General features: G+C 33.3%; 1 protein-coding gene and 1 pseudogene across 1 annotated transcript; one reads left to right on the forward strand and one right to left on the reverse strand.

The window, feature by feature from the left end:
* Positions 1–333: 333 nt before the first annotated feature.
* Positions 334–1,684, reverse strand: LOC145563477 (uncharacterized). The gene is made up of 2 exons (XM_081623920.1): positions 1,507–1,684; positions 334–1,352 (listed from the first exon to the last, which is right to left on the reverse strand). The coding sequence occupies exon 2, from the start codon at positions 1,293–1,295 to the stop codon at positions 543–545; it is 753 nt and encodes a 250-aa protein (XP_081480046.1). The 5' UTR covers positions 1,296–1,352; positions 1,507–1,684; the 3' UTR covers positions 334–542.
* Positions 1,685–5,715: 4,031 nt separating this feature from the next.
* On the forward strand, positions 5,716–7,420 carry LOC145563478 (fatty acid elongase 3-like pseudogene; annotated as a pseudogene).
* Positions 7,421–21,053: the final 13,633 nt, after the last annotated feature.

A 21,053-nucleotide genomic window follows, 5' to 3' on the forward strand; every position in this document is an offset into this window, starting at 1 on the left:
GTTTATTCACTTGTAAGCAAGACAAAGTAAGAATAAATCATTGGTGCTAAGGAATAAGATATTATTCAGATCCTAGCTTTTAGCTAATCGATGTATTAAAAGTCCCCAGGCCCGAGAATAATTGAAGAAAACCCAAATCATTAACACACAAGCAACATAACCACCTCCTCCTATTCAAGGTAAATAGCGAAATAGCAAAAGGTTCACCCATGAAAGAGAATGTCAATGCATAATTGCATATAGGAACCGATCTTCAAAAGGTAAGATTAGCTATCATCTCAAACATCAGTAATCACAATTCAAGACTAAGAATAATGACAGCACACAAACTGATAACAACAATTATAGAGTTTTAATTTCTTTAATTACTCAGAGTCTGACACGCAAAGCAAAAAATACATCTATTAGTTACATTCCAACGATGATGAAAACCACTGGAAGTGATCATAAGCTTCTTATTATTATATGGACAACTTCCTCAGCTAACATGGAAAATGTGCTAAAAAATTGTACAAGATCAAAAAGGAAACGAAGCTAAACAATTACCAGAGCATCGCCACCAAAAAACAGAAGCCAATAATGAGACACAAATTCTTGAGAATATAATCTTGCCTTTGACTAGCAGGAGTTGCAACACCACCATGATGATGCTGCTGGAACCCATGACCGTGCTCGTACCCATGACCGTGGTGCATTGCATTACCATGTACCGCCTGTGGATAAGCATAAGGAAATCCATGCGCGGTCCCATACATGGGATTATGAGGAAACCCATTAAACTGTAAACTCAACAATGAAGGGAAAAGTCCACCAAACCCAGCAGACATAGTCATATTCCCAAACCTAGCAGTTGCCATTGGCATAAACCCACCAAACAACCCAAACCCCAAATTAGAGAAATAACTTTGTTCTGGTCCCGGGGGAGGCGGGGCAGTTTCGGGGCGTTGCCCGGATGGTCGATTAGGAATATCGACACCCGGGACCGGCCTCGATCTAGGATCAGTATTGGATTTTCCTCTACCATACAATGGCACAAGTTTATCTTCCTGAACAAGGGCTTTACAAACAGGACATTCATGTGATTGAGAATGATATCGAAGCCATCTATACAAACAAGGCCAACAATAAAGATGACCACAAAGTGTAACAATTGGGTCTTGTGCTAATTCAAAACAAATATTACACTCAAAATCACCAGCATCATTATTATCTTTATTGTTATTATTATTATCTTTTGCTTCTCCATTACTCGAACTTGATTCAGCCTTCATTGATTCCTCAAACCCACTTTCCATTTTCTAAACCCTAATTCTTCTACAATTTATAAACAAATCCCAGAAATTATAATCGACCTGCAAATAATGGGATCGAAGATTTCAATGCAATCGAAAATTAAAATACAACAAATCAATTAAGCAAGATCAAGAAGCAACAATAACAAATATAGAAATAATAAAATTTAGAATAAAGATGAGATTTAATCAAAGAAAGAGGATAAAAACTTACCAGTGGAATTAGTTGAATAGTGAGAAGGACGAAAAAAAAAAGGGAATTATTCAATTAGGGGTGATGCATAAATACGAGCAATAATAAATAATCACAGTTGAAATTGGAACCTGGAAAATGAAAAAATACAAAGGAACAGCGGAGATTAGGAAGGTTCGAGGTTGTCATCGATGCTCGGTTTTCTTTTTCTTTTTCTTTTTTTTTTCAATTGGGCTTTCTTTATAGGATGGAAAAGTCATTGGGTCAGGACTCGAGACCAAGAAAATCATGACTTTTTTTTATTAATTGGGTTTAATTACAATTACTAGCTCATTAATAACCCAATAATTAAGAATATTGGGTTAAAGCTTTAGTGTCAACTAGCTATTGGGCCCGTACGACGTACGGGCTTATTATAAGGATATTATATTTTAGTTTTATATGTATTTGAATATTGAGCATAATATACCGTGTATTTGATAATGTTCCCTCTCAGTATACAATTGATATAGTAAAAAAGAGTGAATTTTTTTTTAGTAAGGTAGACCGGTATAGCGATATAGTAAATAAAAAGTACTTGTATGACTTATTTACAATAATCTCATACAATTGATAAAGTAAGAAAGAGTAATTTTTTTTGCAATAAGGTAAATAATGAAATGAAATAATTAGAAAGTTAGCATCCATCATGTTGAAGTCATGATTTAGTTTTTTTTTTTAATTTTATTTCTTTTTACTTTTGTACTTGGGGCCTTCCATCTTTCAAACTGAGGCTTTTGCTTATTGAGAAACATTTGTGTCTTCATTTGGTTGGTTTTCTGCCACTGTCACGCCGAACCTATATATATATATATATATATATTAATAATAATAATAATATCCCAATTTAGTAATATGAATTTAAGTACTCCGTAACATACAGGTAGTATTTGCATAACTTTCATAATAAGTAGTACTTGTCAAAAAAAAAAAAAAAAAAAAGAATAATTTTATAATAGCTAATAGTTGAATTCTTATCTAAAAAGTGATAAATTCTAAGTGGTTTGGCAAATAATCTATCAACTACTTCTAATGGGAATATTTCGGAGTACTAATATAATTATACTAAAGCATGTGATTTTTTTTTTTTTTGACGGGAAGCATGTGATTTTAGTTAGATACAGAGTATTTATTTAGATTAATTAGTAAATCAAAATTAGCAAGCCTAACATACATCCCTTTGAGATGTCAGATTCACAATATAAGATCAGTATAAGAGCTTTTTAGTTTTTACCTCTCGCAACTCGCAAGCACCATCCCATCGATCTCTCTGCAAAACACACAATAATTTCCCAATTTAGTAATTGGGGGTTTCATATAATAACTAATTCGTCTATAAAAATTTAATAAAAATAAAAAATCACAAGGTGAGAGTTTCTCACTAAATCTGAATTTGCGTGTGAATGATAATGAAGTAACTTTGTTATATAGTGTTAGAATTGCATAAATTATTTTGGAGATATACCATAATACCAATAAATTATTTTGGGGGAAAGTGTAACCGAAAACTTGAGTAAAGATATTAATTGGTAATTTAATTCGAAGTGAAGCTAGATGAAGGAGTAGGAAGGTTGAGCCGGATTAATGCTAAAATTAAAGAGAGAATTGGAGAAGTTGAAGCTATCAATACTAAAATTAAAGAGAGATATGGAAAGGCTGGAGTGAAAAGATGAAGTGAGTCTGTTGCCTTTTTGTGGTTCTCTTTTATAAGAAGACATGTGGCTTTCTTGGGTTGAAATAGAAATGATGGGGAAATGTAGTAGGATGATGACACGTGGCTTCCTTGGATTTTTGTGGTTAGAGTTTTTAAATACTAAGTATAGATATAGATATAGATATAGATATTATAAATCTTTAGAAAATGTTAAATGTAGGTAAGAAGAAAAAAAATTGAAATAATTAAAAATTTGTTGTATCCATGTATGATGTTTTGTTATACACTCTACTTGTAATATTTATAGCTTTACCCTAGATTTTTTTGGCTTTATGTATGAGCAATTATTAAGATTAAATATAAGAGGGTTGGGTTAGTGTGGTCTAAATTTCATAAGCCTAACTTAATATGTCTCGAGGTTTATTAATAACTCTACTACTTTAAAAAAAAAAATTGACGGAGAATCGTGAAAAAATCTAGAATTAGTGAATACTTATGAAGGTTTTAGATTTATGTGGAAAATTTAAATAGCATGAGTGTAAAGGGTTTCACATACTTCTTCACTTCTTCCACCTCCATGCATCACCTATAAATATTGGTGTTGGACATTGTTTGAGAAGATGTATCCAATTACCTAAGTAGTGTGTCCATTTCTCTTTTATTATTTATCATGCCTTATTACTTTCTTATTTTCTCAATTTCTAACTCTTTAAGTTTCTTCTGTTGTGCATTACCAATCTTAATAGATTAGAATTAAGTTTTTGCACTCACCAACCCTAATAAAGAGAAACTATGTACCTTGATGTTTAGCGTATATATTGAAACATACAAAGTGAGTTGACTATCACTACGTGAATTCATGGCTTGGGATGTAACAAAGACTAATTGACAAACCCTAACCTTTTACCACTTTAGTTTATATGTAGTAGTCGTCAAATAATTAACCCGGCTCATAACGATACAATGTCACTTACTATTTAGTCATTCACAAAATAGGTAAAGGGATAATTATTTCCTTATTATAAGATTTTGATGATAATTTGCTCATCATAAATGTTTATTTACAACCAATACAAAAAAGAAAATATATACTCAAGCAACCCATTTGAGTATGAAAATAAATGGAGTTAATTGATTAACTAATATTTCGATATTGATACACATTATTAAATAAAGATGATGCTGATTGTGGTAAGTGATTATTATTTTTATCACATTATTATTCTAACCAATTTCAAGGTAATTATTTCAACTTGACAGTTTGACATAATGTCAATAAATAACAACAATTGGATGTATAACTAGCCAATTAAAAAGTAAAGCCCAAATATGTAAGACATCATTGTTAGCTTGGAAGTCATCTATTAACTATTACTAAAACAGAGTATGCTGACATCACCATTGTCTACAAATCACTCGTTATTTATTACTATTTTTTTGGAGCTATTATATTTAGCATTTTTTAAATTTAAATATTGGACGATTCAATATTATAACTAAAGCCTATCAATTTATCTTTAGAAATTAAAATAATTTTAAATGGCATACTAATAGACGACCTGCATTGAAATATGTATTAGTTGACGTTGAATCGTACTATATCATAATTTTGATGAAAATTTCTTGTTTTTTTAAAAATAATCGTACTATATCATAATTAAAATCTAAAATTACTTTTTTTTATGAGGTTTTATAAAAACTGTGCATCGCACGGGTTTTAACCTAATTAATATTGTATACTTATACCTTAGTTTGATCATATTTTTAAACAAAAAGTTAGGTGTTTGAAATGCCTCTTATATTATTTGTTGTGAGTTATAACATAACAATATGAACTTGTGTGCATAATCATATTGACAAGACAAACTTGTTCTCTAAATTTATTTATAATAAAACTTATTAGCTATAGCTAATATCATGAAAAGATGTTCTGGGTGAGTAGCAATAAAACAAATGTGTAATCTGACATTTTCATAGATATTGACATATTGTAATAAGGTATAAACAATCCTACGAGTATTAAGCAATCCAATAGAGCATATTGGTAATGTATGATACTTTACTACAGTGTATAATCTAAAAAATTAAAATAATATTTACACGTTGTTTGTCAAAAGATGTCAAATTAAACTTACCGCATACTTGTAAGAAATATATCTATTATTTCAACAACTAATATGTGTGAACACATATTCAACAAACAATTATTTCAAACAGCTAACAATCAACAACATTATATACATTATCAATATTTATAATTACTTGCACATCTAGTTGCTATAGTGCGTTTGGATACAACTATAATGCAAAATATTCCCTAACCCTAATTAATTCATAAACACGTTTACACGGCCTTGAACACCATCTTGAGTCAAGTTGGCAACCGACCTTGTACTCGCCCGGTGCTTAACACCCCCACACTCGTCCTTATATATCTGCACAACTATTGTCAATATACTCCGTGTTTTTCCTACAAGTTTGAACCCACAACTCTACTTTCTCTTCTTTACTCTATCCCCAAAATATTCTCACTTCCTTCCAAGTTCCAACCCTCAAACGTTAACTCTTCCTTCCTTACTTTCCCATCTACACTTTTCCTCTTACAAACAATTAAATCCGCCTTATTTTACCTTTTTCCTTCCTATTACATCCCTCCACGTGTACCCCTTTTTCTATATACGTAGTATTCTAGTCTCATCTCTCTTCCACACCAACCAATTCCTCGTCTTCCCCTCCTCTTTTCTCTCTCCTCCTCGCACAATCACACTGTTTCCAAAACCAAATCATTTGTCAAAAACAAAAATATGGGATGAATGATGAATAATCCCTTTCTATTTTGAATGATCTCACTCATTTTTATTTGATCCTTGATTATATTATTTAACCTAACGAATACCTGCAAAACAACGAATATTCTATTACTCTTGATCAGCCGTGCAATGGCGGCAATAATGATACCAATACGGAAACCGATCCAATACCTAACATACTACCTATCCGAACATCCGTCAGTCGTCAACTTCCGATGGAGCCCCTCGCAATCGTGGGGGTCAACATGGTCATTCCTCTTCACCTCAATCTCTCTCTACCTCATTCTCTCTCTCTTCCTTCACCTTCTACTTTGCCTCCTCTTCCCTCGCCGTAAACCCATCTCTCTCGGCCCGATACCCGCCTTCCATTCTCTCTCAATGGCCTTAATCTCCTTCACCATCTTCTCCGGCATCTTCCTCTCCGCCGCCGCCGAGATCCGCGACACACGGTGGTTCTGGCGCCGTAGTAAAACCCCCTTCCAATGGCTCCTTTGCTTTCCCCTCGGAACCCGACCTTCGGGCCGGATTTTCTTCTGGTCCTACGTCTTCTACCTCTCTCGCTTCCTCGACCTCTTTCGCACCTTTTTCTCTCTCCTCCGCCGTCGCAAACTTCCGACGCACCACCTCCTCAACCACTCCATTCTAATCTTCTCATCGTTCTTGTGGCTCGAGTTTTCGCAATCGTTTCAGGTTTTGGCGATCATTTCTACCACCCTTGTTTCGTCGATTGTTTATGGGTATCGATTTTGGACTGCGATTGGATTGCCGAGTGCTTGCTTTCCCTTTGTTTTGAATTGCCAGATTGCTCTTCTTGGGTGTAATTTGATCTGTCATGTCGGTGTTCTGCTAATGCATCTTTTGAAAGGTGGGTGTAATGGGATTGGTGCTTGGGGATTTAATTCCGTCTTAAATACCGCGATTTTATCCCTTTTCTTGAATTTTTATGTGAAGAGATACCTCAATAAGAGCAAGATCACGAATAATGGTGGCGACGGTGGCAGCAGCGACGGCGGCATTGAGTCGGAAAAGCTTAAGGATCAATAATAATAATGGTGGGTGCATTATACATTATTACCTTGTGTTTTATGTATATAAAAAAGTTTGTAGTATGATTGAGGTAGTTATGTATCATATATTCATATATACAAGTATATGGTAGTACGAGTTTTTTATTTTTAGTGCTGTGAATATTGTAAGTTTAGAATTTAGAGGTTGAATAGAATATTTTCTCTTTAATTTTATTTGGCCTTCTAAATTGATTGAGAGAGATTAGTGTTGGTTTGCTTTTTTAATCATTCAATCATAATTTTATTATGATTTGAGAATTTGTGTGATGATGTATAGGAAATTTAATAATTTATGTACAACTTCGGATTGGAAGGTTCATACCTTATCAATAAACTTCAAGAAATGTAATGTGATTTTTTCGGAAGTTCTACTTAGTGGTCTATACCAAGCGAAGGAAATTGGTTACGTAATCTTGTAGACAAGCCGAATTCTCCAAGGGAGATTTGACATTATTATTTACAAAACTCAAAATAAACTTCAAAATAAAATAAAGTGTGTCGTATTTTTCACGTTCAATTAAACTACACCATGTTACATTTTGTATATTGAAGAATATGAATATGGTCAGAAAAATTGAAAGGAACTAAACTAAAGCGGTCACAATTAACATCAAGTAAAGATTTTGATTTTCCAGAATATATTTTTAAAAAATTAAGTCATGGGCAGCGTCTTGTTCATATTTATGAGTTGCCGAGTTGGTTATGGAAATATCTTTGCCACCATACTATTTGGTGAGCCCTTGCTTTCCACGAGTTACAGCTGAATCATTAAAACAAGACTATACTAGTTATTTTCATGAACAGAAAATTGAAAATATCTTTGTTACCTTTTCTCTCATCTAAATCACATTGGTCATAAATCTTGTCACTTAAAGTAAACATTATTTCCTACTCATAATTGTAAAAGTTTGTTTCTTTTTGCTTTGTGCAACGTACTCGATCTTTCTATAACTTCCCCTATTTCACAAATTCTGTTTATTCGGACTACAAGTTAGCTTGATTTTTGAAAGGAAAAAAAACGAAGTATTAAATGAGAAGACGTGTATGTATTAATGTATAAAAAAATAGACGGCACGTATAAATGATGCTCCGAATTCTTAAAGTTATCTAGCTTCATACCAAACACGGAAAGTCAGAAACACCATTAAATTGATGCATTGTGTTAGAAAGTTGCATACATGTACAATTGTTGTAAGATTAAATCTTCTTTCAATGACGTAAATTATGAGTAAGAAACTAAGAACTTTTTTTTGCATTTATAAATAGAATGAAGTAGCTAGCTTAAAATATGTTTTCCTTACACATACGGAGAGTTATTGTTTTGAAACTTAAAGTTGTAATTAGGAATACTTTGTGTGATTTTAAATGACAAAACGGCATGCTAATGAGTATTAGGTGAAACGCCAAAGATTAAGCCAAGTTGTTGATTTATAAATAAAAAATTTAAAATTGGATTGGAAAAAGATATGACAGGTTCTAGTTATGCGACTTCTGTTGCTTAAGTTTTTATAAATAAAGTAAGAAAAAAATCCACTAAAATTCTTGTTTGACAAAGCTATCAACGGAGTATAATAATAGAGTATATAAATCAATTCTAGTCTTCAACTATCAGTTTAAATTTTTGATTAACTTGATATTTTAATATGATATTAAAAGCCAACATGATACAAATGTCACAGGTTCAAATCTCATCCACCCCCACGATATGAGGGGGCCTATGCCACATCTACACTTAAAGCCCTTTGATAGAGCATATAAATACTCTCATCGTCTTTTATTGTTGTTCTTGTTTATCTTTTGCACATTATTGCAATTTTGCAAATATTTGATTACTTGAACATCAACAATTCAACATCAGTAAATAAGTATGTACTTTGTTTAACAAAACAAAATAATTAAATTATGTATTGAGATTACTCAAACGAATCTCCCATATGTATTTAGGTAATGTTTTCTTAATGCAAATTTCACATAAATTGCTTATTAATTCTAAATTTAGCTTATCTGTATTTATTAGTCTTGATTTTATGCTATATGAACTTATCAAAATCAGTGGGTTTTGTGTGTCCCTAGCCACACAGTGCAGCAAGATGTCACATCAATAACTCCTCTAGTAACCCCACCTAAATAACCCCTCTAGTAACTCCACTTAAGTAACCCTTTACTAACTCTCTTAAGTAACCCCTCTAGTAAAGATGGGCACGGGCCCGGCACGACTCCGGCACGGCACGGCGGCCCACTTGTGGGCCGTGGGCCGTGCCGTGAACAAAAAATTGAAATTCGGCACGGGCACGGTCGTCGGCACGCCGACACGGCCCATGCCCAAATAAAACTTAATTAATTAAGTTTATTTATATAAACTTATTTAATTAATAAATAAATAAGTTTATTTATTTGAACTTATTTAATTAAGTTTATTTATATTAACTTATTTAATTAATTTTATATAAATAAACTTAATTAATTATTATAACACAATAAAACAATTTATATATATATATATATATATATATATATATATATATATATATATATATATATATATATATTAAAATAAAAAAATAATAAAAAAAATAAAATTAAGTGGCACGGTTTGGCCCGCGGCCCGGCATGGCACAGCTCGCCAGGCACGTGGGCCGTGCCGTGGGCTGGGGTGTGCCAAAATTAGGCACAGCACGGCACGGCCCGCCGCGGAGTCGGCACGACACGCCCCCCACCGCGGCACGGCCCGCGGCGGCACGGCACGGCACGATCCGTTGCCCATGTTTACCCTCTAGTAACCTCACTTAAATTACTCCTCTGGTAACTCATTTAGTAACCCTTTAGGTAACCCCACTTAAGTAACCCCCTTAGTAACCCCCTAACCGACCTAGTAACCCCTGATCAAGTAACCCTCTTAGTAATCCCCTAACCGACCTAGTAACCCCTGATCAAGTAACCCCGACTGACCTAGTAACCTCTAATAACCCCTGACCAACTAAGCAAAATGAATCCTACACCACAAGTCTCTCTCAAGCTATTCAACTCCCAATTTAGCAAAGATCAGCATCATATCTAGATTACCAATTTCTCAAGCTAAGCAAACCATACCCAAATTACTTGGACATAGAAAATCCCATCTGGACTCACTTCAATAAGAAGGCCTTCATCAAAAGTACCGCAGCCTTAATCCACAATATGAATGAAACATTGTCGGCCATGACTAGATCAAACTGCAAAATCTTATGTTTTCGACAACAACCAAATCTGAAATCCAATAGATCAATCGCAACTTCAACCTACAAAGAACTACAAACGCCCAGAAAACCCTTAATACATCAAAAATGAGAGGAAAACAAAAAACAGATAGTAAGTTCTTGACGGTGGTCGTGGCTTCCGCTCCGTAGTGACGGAATCACTGGCGCCATTTTTTCGACTCCTCAACTCTCGGCCTAGCAGTAGTAGCAGCAGCAGTAGCATTCTTACTAGTATTTCCTTGCTCGTTCTTTATTTTCACCATTGTTGCTAAAACTCTAGAATTCCGAATTTGAAAATCAGGTACTTTCCCTAAAATTTGATTGAGATTGAAGAAGATAAAACCCTAAAAAGGAGAAAATATGAAAATTGGGGAATTAATTGAAGAAGATGAATAGAAGAACAAAAGAAAAAAAGGAGAAAGAAAGAAGAGAGAGAAAACAGTGTTGAATTAAAAAATAAATAAAAAAAAAAAATTGTGGCTGGCCACTCCGTGAGACCAGCTACATATGAAAGTTTGTGTATCAAAATTTATATTATACTTGCATTATCTTTTGTTATGCAATATTACCTTATCTTATTATACCTTGTTAGAACTTATTGAAGCTATCAAATTTTGTATTATACAAAATATTTATCTATTGAATTTTATTTTATTTGAATTTATTAGCCTTTAATCTATTTATTTTTAAGTTATTAGAACTTATAAGATGTGAAATAAATAAAATTAAGATGGGGAGAATATAATCTTAATTAATTTACGCCTTTTATGATGATGGAATGTTGTAGAATCATGGTCGGTTTCGTATTTTAAATTTTGGGGGGTGCCGAGTGGAGGAAAGGCGTAAGGGTGTGCGGAGATAGTAGAAGTGTGACTTATTTTGTTTGTTAGTTTTATGAAGCTTTGCTATGTGACATCATAAACATAAAGATAACTGAAATGAAATAATTAATTTCCTCTCATTGGTGACTTTTGTGTGTATAATATTTTAGAGTAGACTAATACAGCCATACAAGAATTATAAAAAAAAATAATTAGTCAATTTGTCCAACGTGGTGTATAAGTGTATTATATATATTTTTTTTCTTTTTTTTAGACAAATTCAACAATTAAAAAAATAAAAAAACACAAGGTTGATTGAGAGTTGTCAAATTCGACTATTCAAAATTGGAATAAGGCCTCCAGTTTAGAATAAGAATACTCACAATGGTACAAATCTAACATTCTAAACTTTGGTCACCGTCCTTAATCAGTCTTCGTCCCATTGTTTTCCTACTTAAGGTCTAGTCTGGATTCCAATTTTTAAAGTGACTTCAATATCAATTTTATGGCAAGACTTTATAATTTATATTCTTCCTCCGTTCTTTTATTATCGCATCATATAGATTGGGCAGAATATTTTTTGTAGTGGAAAAAAGGAAGAAAGATAAGGATAGAAGTACAACATTAGTCATGTGATGTAAACATAAACTAAAATATCAAGTCTTAAAAGTAAGGGTATATTAGGTATTTGCAGTGTAAATAAAGATATTTTGTTTCCTTAAATAGATATGGTGTAATATTTGTGAAACTTTCTTAAAAGACAAGTGGTGCAATAATTTAAAAACTGAGGAAGTATGACAATTACGTGTAAGGCCCAGTTCACTTCACCTTAAAAAAACAATATTCAGTAAAAATAATTTCAATTCAGTAAAAATAAGTTCAGTTCAATAAAAATAAGTTCAGTTCAACAAAAGTAAATTTAAATTCAGTAAATAAAATTTCAATTCAGTAAAAATCAGTAAATGTAAAGAAGAAATATAATAGAGATTCTGGTAAAAATAATTTTAGTTCAGCTAAATTATTTTCAGTTCTGTAAAAATAACTTCAATTCAGCAAAAATAATTTAAGTTCAGTAAAAATAATTTCAGTCAGCAAAAATAAGGTGAAGTGAACGGGGCCTAAGTGGTGAAGAGTCTCACCTTGTAATATTGACAAGCGTTTTGTCCTTGGAAGATGCATTTGCTTATGAATTGGATGAAGTCAAATGCATATTCGATTTTTCAAATAAAAAGGGCTACAAATTTACCATAGCCTCTCCTTGTAAGTACTTTTAAATATTTGACCTTAACTAGTGGTTCAAAATAATCGTAAGATTTGAAGTTAAGTCAAATTCCTTTTTTACTTTAGATTAAAAGTTTATTGTTGGAGATATAAAATTACTTGTAACTAGATTATTTATTCAAACTAACTTACAATGCTGAGTGGAATATTTATTTATTTATTTTTGACAAAGGATACAAACAGACTATTTATTAATATTAAAGCAAATAAAATTAACCGCCGCTTCCCCAGCTATTTGATGAGCTCGATGAACGCGCTAGCGATCCGCCTTGTGTATGCTACAATAACAAAAGGTAGAGCTAAATAGTTTAACCTTGCGAATGAGCCAAAGGTAAGCAACGTTACCATGACCATCCCCCGGAAGAAGGGAAACAAGATTATAGGAATCAGTGAATACTGTTAAGGAATGAAAACCTCGATCAAAAGCCCACTGTAACCCATACATGCACGCCAGAGCCTCCGCATGTAAAGCAGAGGTACAAACCCCAAAGTTACTTCCATCAAAGATCTGATCATCCAACGAGTCACCATTATCCACGCACCATCCCATCCCTGCTTGTAGAGAATCTTTGAACCAAGAGCCATCAATTTGAAGAGAAAGCAAAGCTGGCCCTTGAGTACGTAGTCCTAACTGAGCAATGTAAAACCCAGGCGGAGAAGAGGCACCACCATCGCCCCACACAACATAGGGGTTGCGCACAGAAGCATCCGTGTTGACAAAGATTGCATGAGCATTTATAACCTCAGCAAATTGTAAAGCAAATGGCCGGCAAGCTATAGACTCCTTAAAGATTCTGGAATTTCGACATAACCACAGACTCCAAAGCGTACCGATGAAGGTACCTAAGCGAGTACTAGAAGGCCCATCCTGACTAATAAAAAGTCGGATATACTCTAGGATCCAATCTGAGAGAGAAAGGTCTCCATTAAATTCTAAGCGGATACCGAGGCATCCACCCCTCCAAACTGTTCGTGCACTAAAACACTTTTTAAAGAGATGTTGCAAGTCCTCTGGTTCTGACCAACAAAGGTCACATAATTCATCTTGAATCGGAACCCCTTAATGACTAAGTTCCACCTTGACTGCAAGCGCACGATGTAGAATTTTCCATAAAAACAGCTTCCATTTTGGTTGTAATTGGAGAGACCAAAGAACTTTCCAAAAGGACCCCATACTCGAATATGTGGAAACGGGAGAGAGTTGTTGTTGTAGCATCACATAACCAGTTTTCACTGAATACTGGCCCGACGGGGTACCAGACCAATACCGGAAATCCTCCTGCGTCGTATCAGGTAACTCCATAGCTAAAATTGTGACGCATCCGATGGAACAAACCAAGTAACAACTTTATCAGTGTCCCACCCCAGTGTTTGAGGTTGAATGAAAAAAATGACTATTTGTGCTGCAATATTTTGTAAAGAAATCCCGGGTTTGAACTCTGGAATACTACCATTGACCTAAGCAGTCGACCTAGATAGAGTCGAGTGACCATTACCAACCTTCCAACTGCAACCTTGTTGTAAAAGAGTATCCGCTTTAAGTAATCCCCGAAGGCCATACGAATTGCGACTAGAAACTTGTGGGCGAATCTGAGGGTTGCTGGAAAGAAAAGTCATACGCGCATTGTAAACTTTCGACACTAGCTACTGGGGGTTAGTAAAGAGACTCCAAACTTGCTTCATAAGTAACACCTTATTTAAGGAAGACAAGTAGCGAATGCCCAAGCCACTTAAGCCACGAGAAAGATGCATGATATCCTTATTAACCCAATGCATACCTTTAGTATCAGAATGCGCCCAAAAGAAGCGCATGAGTAAGGAATCAATTTTCCTGTTATAGAGGCCGGCAACTCGTAGCAAGCAAGAACATGAGAAGCCATAGCTACAAGAATCGAGTTAATAAAGATTAACTTCTGCGATTGAAAGGGCAGGATAACATTTAAACAATTAATTCTACCGATTATTTTGTCGATGATGAATTGGAAATGGTCCTTCTTTTTGCCGACGAAATCGATCAGAGCTCCCAGATGATGATAAAAAACCTAGACTTGCTTCATTTGGAAAATTGATTTGAAACTAGCCTGAGTAGAGGTACCAATATTAGGGCTAAATTTTATCAAGGATTTTGACAAATTTAGCTCTTCACCAGAAATCTTAGTAAACCAATTGATGATCTGCATAATGTTAGTACAGGACTCAGAGTTTGCCCTGAAAAATATGATTGCGTCATCCGCAAAGAACAAATGCGAGATAGAAGGACTCGTCCTGGATAACTTAATTCCATGAAATAACTTCATATCCTGTCCAAGATGCAACATCCTCGAGAAAATATCCATACAGAACAGGAAGAGGTACGGTGAAAGAGGATCCCCTTGGCGGAGACCACACTACGGATGAAAGGGCTCCAACGTCATACCATTGATTAGAGATTTGTGCGAGACCGTGGTAAGAAATTGTTGGATCATTTGCAACCAACAAGCTGGAAAGCCGTAGGCCTTCAAGACCTATAAAAGAAAGCTCCAATGAACACGATCATAAGCTTTGCTCATGTCAATTTTGATTGCGGCTAACCAGTTAGTACCAGATTTAGAGATGTTAATTTTCTCCATCAACTCATGACTCTACCTTGAACAAAGGCATGTTGAGAATCTGAGATAAGAAGAGGAAGATACTGACGGAATCTGGCGACCAAGCATTTCGATGCGCATTTGTAAATCGTATTACAGAGGCTAATTGGTCGGAGATGCCCTATCTCCGTTGGGGTACCAATCTTCGGGATCATAACAAGGGAAAAATTGATTCCACTCTTTCAGAAGGAACCCCGTTTGAAAGAAACTTTGAATGGCAGTGATAACCGAGTCTCCAACAACCTCCCAATGAGTTTTAAAAAACTCAGCTGTAATCCCATCCGGGCCAGAAGACTTACAGCTACCTCAAGCAAACATGCCATCTAGGATTTCCTTAGCAGAAAAAACGCATTCCAAATTACTGAGTTGAGAAGAAGTGAACCGTGGGAGATCTAGTTTCCGCAGGACAATGTCAATTTCCGGATCATAAGGAGGCATAACATCACTCTTAATGTAATACCCCGTATTTTCATACGTATTTTCTAATTAATTAATTAAGAATTATTTTATAAAAAGGGCATTTTAGTAAATTTATTATTTGGAGCCAAAATGATATTTGAATTTTGGCGCCAAAAGTATTTTGAAATCTAATTATTATTTTGGATAAGATTTATTATCCATTTATCTTATTTTAAAAACCGGATTATTTATATATTTCGAATATTTTAATTAAAGAAAAATTATATTTTATTAATTATATTAAATGGCCGAAAATTCCCAATTATTTAGCTATGGATTTCGGATTTTCTAGGTATAGAAAATCTGATTTTCTTAGTTAATTATTGGTGAATAATTGGTATTTAATTAATTAATTATTCTATATTAATTACATAATTATTTTTATTCCTTAAACCAAGCAAAAATCTTCCTAAATACTACTAAGGGAATCCGAAAATCTGAGCTATGGAAAGGTCAAGATTTTTGGCCCTCTTGTATTATTTTGGGGGAAATTATTTTGGTAAATTGTATTTTTAATTATCTCCTAAAAATCTATTATTTTCCTTAATTCTATTTTTTCAATTCTTAATATTTGATCATCATATTTTCCTACCTTTTATTCCTCTTGATTATTCCCCAAGTAATCTTCCTTGCCATATTATTTTTCATGACAAACATACCTTCCATATTTAATTATACACAATCACCTTAATATCAAATTTTCCATATTTCTTTCATCCACTTCTCCAAGTAATTCCATAAACCCTACTTGCCATAATTCTTCTCACATTCTCTTGCCATAATTCTTGCATGAGCTAGCCTATAAATACTCTTCCATACCTCTCACATTCTACACACCAATTCTCTTCTTTTCTTCTCCTCTTTTTACACAAATCATCCCGTTTATCTTTGAAGCCAATTTTCGGGCACTTCTGGTCAGTTTTTGGGGTATTGACGTTTCACAGAAGATTGTTCATCTCAAAAAATCCTTGAGTTTAGGCTCAAGAATCACCCAATTCGGAGTTATATCATAGGAGTTATAGCCTCTGCAAGTTCTGCCTATTCTTTCCAACGCAAATCCAATTCTTCTCTTTTCCTTGGTTTCTTATCTTTTCTTCTTCTCTTCTCTTATTAAATTATTATTATTATTATTATTATTATTATTATTATTATTATGGGGGATTTATAAAAATTATTATGAGTAGTTTTAATTATATAAAATCAAATTTTTAATGATGTTTATGAAAATTAATTTAAAAGGTTCATATACATATAGTTGGGGGGTTTTTAATTTAATTATTGTGATTATTTTTTAACCTTATATTGATTAAGGTTATATTTATTTGTTGGGTGTGTTCGATCAAGATTCTTGAAGTTCCTTTTGTGTGTTTTTGCTAAGTAAGGGTCAAGGTATGTTAGGTAGCTAGATGCCTTGAAAGTGATTGGTTTGAATAAGCATATTTGAATGATTTTATGATGATTGAATTAAATTGAATTGAATTATGATTTATGAAATAAAAGCATGTTTAAATAAATTGGTTTTGATAAATAAATTGGAGTATTGATTTTATATCATGTTTTAAATAATTAAAATTATTGTTCATGTCTAAAAGGTTTGATTTTGAAAGCATGTGAAATTAAATAAAAAGGAGTTTGAATTATTATTATTAAAAGTTGGAATTATTGGTTTAAAGAGGATTTATTGAATTATTATTATTCATGCTTTACAAGCATGTTGGTAATCCCACTATGCGGATTTGGTTTATTGATAAGGCTTTGGACTTTGTATGACCGAATCTTTCCTCAGGGATAGCCTTGTAATATAAGGAGACTAGCTTGGGGGGTGTGCACACTTGGGTCAGGAATTGGATTAAAAGGAATTGGTTTTAAAGGAATTGGATTTTAAAGAGGAATTGGTTATTGAATTGACTATTGATATTGATTATTGAAATTGGTTTTGGAATTTTGAGTTTGAATTATTGGTCAAATCATTGGAAAGGGTGGAATTGATTTCAAAAGCATGTTTGCTAATAAATTGAGTTTAATTATCTTGCACTTATCGTACTTAGCATATTTTGCTAATCCGTATTTCTTGTTTTGTTTTGGTTCGTCCTGTTTACCTTAATGGTAAACAGTGTTGACTAATCTCAAGTGAAGTCAATAATTGAGCATATAAAGTCCCGGGATTGGTTTCACCTAGATTAGGAAGTGTTGGCTTTTCTGTTTATTTTTGAGTACTCATGACAATGGTTACTATTTATAGTCTATTATTAATAAAAGAAGAGTGTTGAAGTTTTCCGCTGCAAAGTATTGGTTGTTTAGTAAGTTTGAGTAGGTTTGCGTAATCACGCGGCAATAATATGCCTAAGTATATCTCTAAGGTATAATTATACGTATTATACTAGTATTTCCGTAGAAGGAGATTTGGGGGTGTTACACTTAAAGGTTTGTTTTAGAGCAGTGACGACAATACGGTGAACGTTCGGCTGACCATGCCGAAGAACACCATGATCATCAAGTAAGGAAGTAATCACATTCTTCTTCTGCCGACTTTTGGCTTTCGAGAACAAAATCTTTGAGGAGAGTCTCCTTCGAGTATCCAATTTTTCTTACACCGCTGCCTCCAGAATTAAAGTTGAAGTAAAATAGTGTCCTTCGAGGTAACAATATCAAACATATACTGAACCGCATCAGGAAGTGACTGTATTGATTTTCCTTGAGTGGAAAGTTCCTTTGAAAATTGTTTTCAATCCACGCCTCAGTATTTCACTATTTCCTATTGTTAAGACACCACTTTCGAATTAATTGCTTTACATGGTCTAATTTTTTCGAAAGAGTAAACATTGGAGAGTTAATAGTATGCCTTTGCCATGTATTAATAACATCAATTCTGAGTGGAATATTTAATGAATAAGGAAAACAACATCATCATTTTTTTGAATTTGTATGAAAGATACATGATGTAGTAACAAATTATTGCTGTGGATTATGTAGATGGTTGTACACTATTAAAATATTGCAAGTAAAAAAATCTTTCCATCCACTTCTTCGTATATGGACATGTGGTACAATTTTCATAGGCCATCCTTCACACCATCAAAGACTACTTAAATATAAGTTACAACAATCCCTTACTTAAGGCCCTGTTCACTTCACCTTAAAAAAAATAATATTCAGTAAAAGTAATTTAAATTCAGTAAAAATAATTTAAATTCAATAAAAATAATTTCAGTTCAGCAAAAATAAAGTGAAGTGAACAATGATGCATAAATGAAAGTAACGTATTTTCGATGTGAAAAATTTTCACTTAGTGACTATACCTCAAAATCCTAAATCAATGGCAGTTAAACAGATTTTCAGCCACAAACAATTGTTTTAATAATGGTTGCACTAATTTAATAATATGACCATGTGCATTCCTGGTATCATAGGTATTTGCAAAAGATTAATTCAATACTTTTGATATAAGTGGCACCACTTCTTATTGATAGATATTATAGTCATGATAATATCTGTCGCACATTAGGATAATATATATGTATATATTTTGTATCGTTATCATATTAGAATTATGGGTATTGTAAAACTCTCTATATATTAATTAATTGTATACACTCCAATTTGAATATAAAATTCACCCTAAAAAAATACACCAAATTAATAAAAATGTGAATCTTGTTAGTACAATGATTAAAGATGAATCAAATTACACCAGTCTCAAGTCTAACTATCAGCTTGTTCCATATATCTTTTATCTTCAAAATCCTTTAATAAAAAATTTATGAAGCTTTCGCAACTCCCGGCAATGCCTCTACATAAACTATAATTATAATCCCACCGATATTAATTGTCTCACATATAAAAGTCTCACGCTAATGTCAAGAATTCCCATTATAAATCTTATTATATATTTATATGCTCTAAACAAAGTTGTCTTACTATCACAGTACAAGTTGTACGTGAGAGTGAGGGATAGTTCAAGTGGTTAGGTCTCTCAGTTTTGGACAACCTTCGCATTATCTCTAATTAATAATATATTTAAGCTTATCTTGTCTTTAAAAAAAAAAAAAAAAAAAAGAGTAACCCTCCAAACTGAGTATCCTATATCTGCCTCTGTGTAACCGTGTAAGCGGCTGCAGAATTGAACAAAGAGCGCCAGTATATAAAGCTTCACATTTGTTTTTAACAAGTTCAGATATGTTGTTTCATTCAATAACAATTTGATGACGAACCCTTTGTCTAGTCTGAACATCGCCCACTCAAAACAGATTGCTGAAGCGCGGCGACACATCAAACAATGACTCACAAGTCACAACCCCGACCATTATTATGTGTGGTGTTAAATTGTTGACTAGATGAACAACCATGTAATTAATGTTATGGGTCCGAGTCGTACACTCCTACAATGGGATGGGGGCCCATTAAAGGCCTGATCCCCCTGTCCCATTAAGAATTGACCCGACCAATTAAACAGGTCCAGACTCGATAGGAACGGAGTAGATCCACGAGCAACTAAAGTACCAAGACTAGTTAAAAATGGGCCAGAAAATGGTTTTTATATATTGGGCTTTAAATTTTTGTTTAATATTGATAATGGACTGGATTGAAAACTCAATTATTTATTGCTTAGTCTAACATTATTTTTTGTTTTCAATTAACCAAAAAAAAAAAAAAAAAACACAATTTCACTTTCTGTTGTCAGTTTTCAAAATTATCACATTTTTAACAAGTTAGACTACTTTTTTTTTTTAATTATTTTTTTTATTATTATTATTATATCATATGATTTTGAAAAATAAAAACCAAAAAAATAGAAAATCACAGTGATGTCAAGCTACCCCGGAGTTGTTTGTTTTGTTTAAAAATACATAGTACTCGTAAGTTGTTTTGAAATATTGATGAGTAAGATGACATATTGGTAAGTGGCTTAAATTAGCTTTGCGGATTAGAAGGGACAATCAAATTGTGTCAATTGGGTTAACTTCGTTTTGGAAATGATTGGGTAGTTGATTTAGGGTTTGTCTGTAATTTGTTTGGGTAGGATAAATTTCAGTTTTCGGCCATGCATCATTGCTTGGATTGGATGATAGATTTAGCGGTAATAAAAATTAAATTAGGAAAACATATAACTAATTAGAAGTGTTGTTGTAGGAAGATAAGGTATTTATAAATGATACAAGGTAGTTGTAATATATGTGAAAAAGAGAGGTGGAGGATTCATTACCCTATAATGAGGGTTCGTGATTAGGCAATAGTTTCCCTTTCTTCACCTATTATTCTATTACCACACCTATACACCACCACTACATAAAACGTTTTACAATCACGCCATCACAATCTCTTCCTTACCTATACTTACTTTCATTTTGACTTTCATTATCCTTATAATACATTACTCTCAATCTAAGAATGCCTGTAAATAGACTCAATATGAAAAATATTCATAACTCTGCAATTTGATTTGTCATGTTGGTATGGATTGGGGTTAGTCAAAATTAGATAGTGTCAAATTTTAGTAAAGTGATACCCCTTAGAGTTTTGTGCTTGGGTCAGATAATTGGGTATGAATTACTTCTATGAAAAGGGATTTGGAGA

This window comes from Chenopodium album, chromosome 10, assembly GCF_948465745.1.
Source record: "Chenopodium album chromosome 10, dcCheAlbu1.1, whole genome shotgun sequence".
Lineage (NCBI taxonomy): Eukaryota > Viridiplantae > Streptophyta > Magnoliopsida > Caryophyllales > Amaranthaceae > Chenopodium > Chenopodium album.

Bases quoted from the DNA above. Each gene is read 5' to 3' on its own strand.
- LOC145563477 (XM_081623920.1), bottom strand. From the start codon at position 1,295: ATGGAAAGTGGGTTTGAGGAATCAATGAAGGCTGAATCAAGTTCGAGT.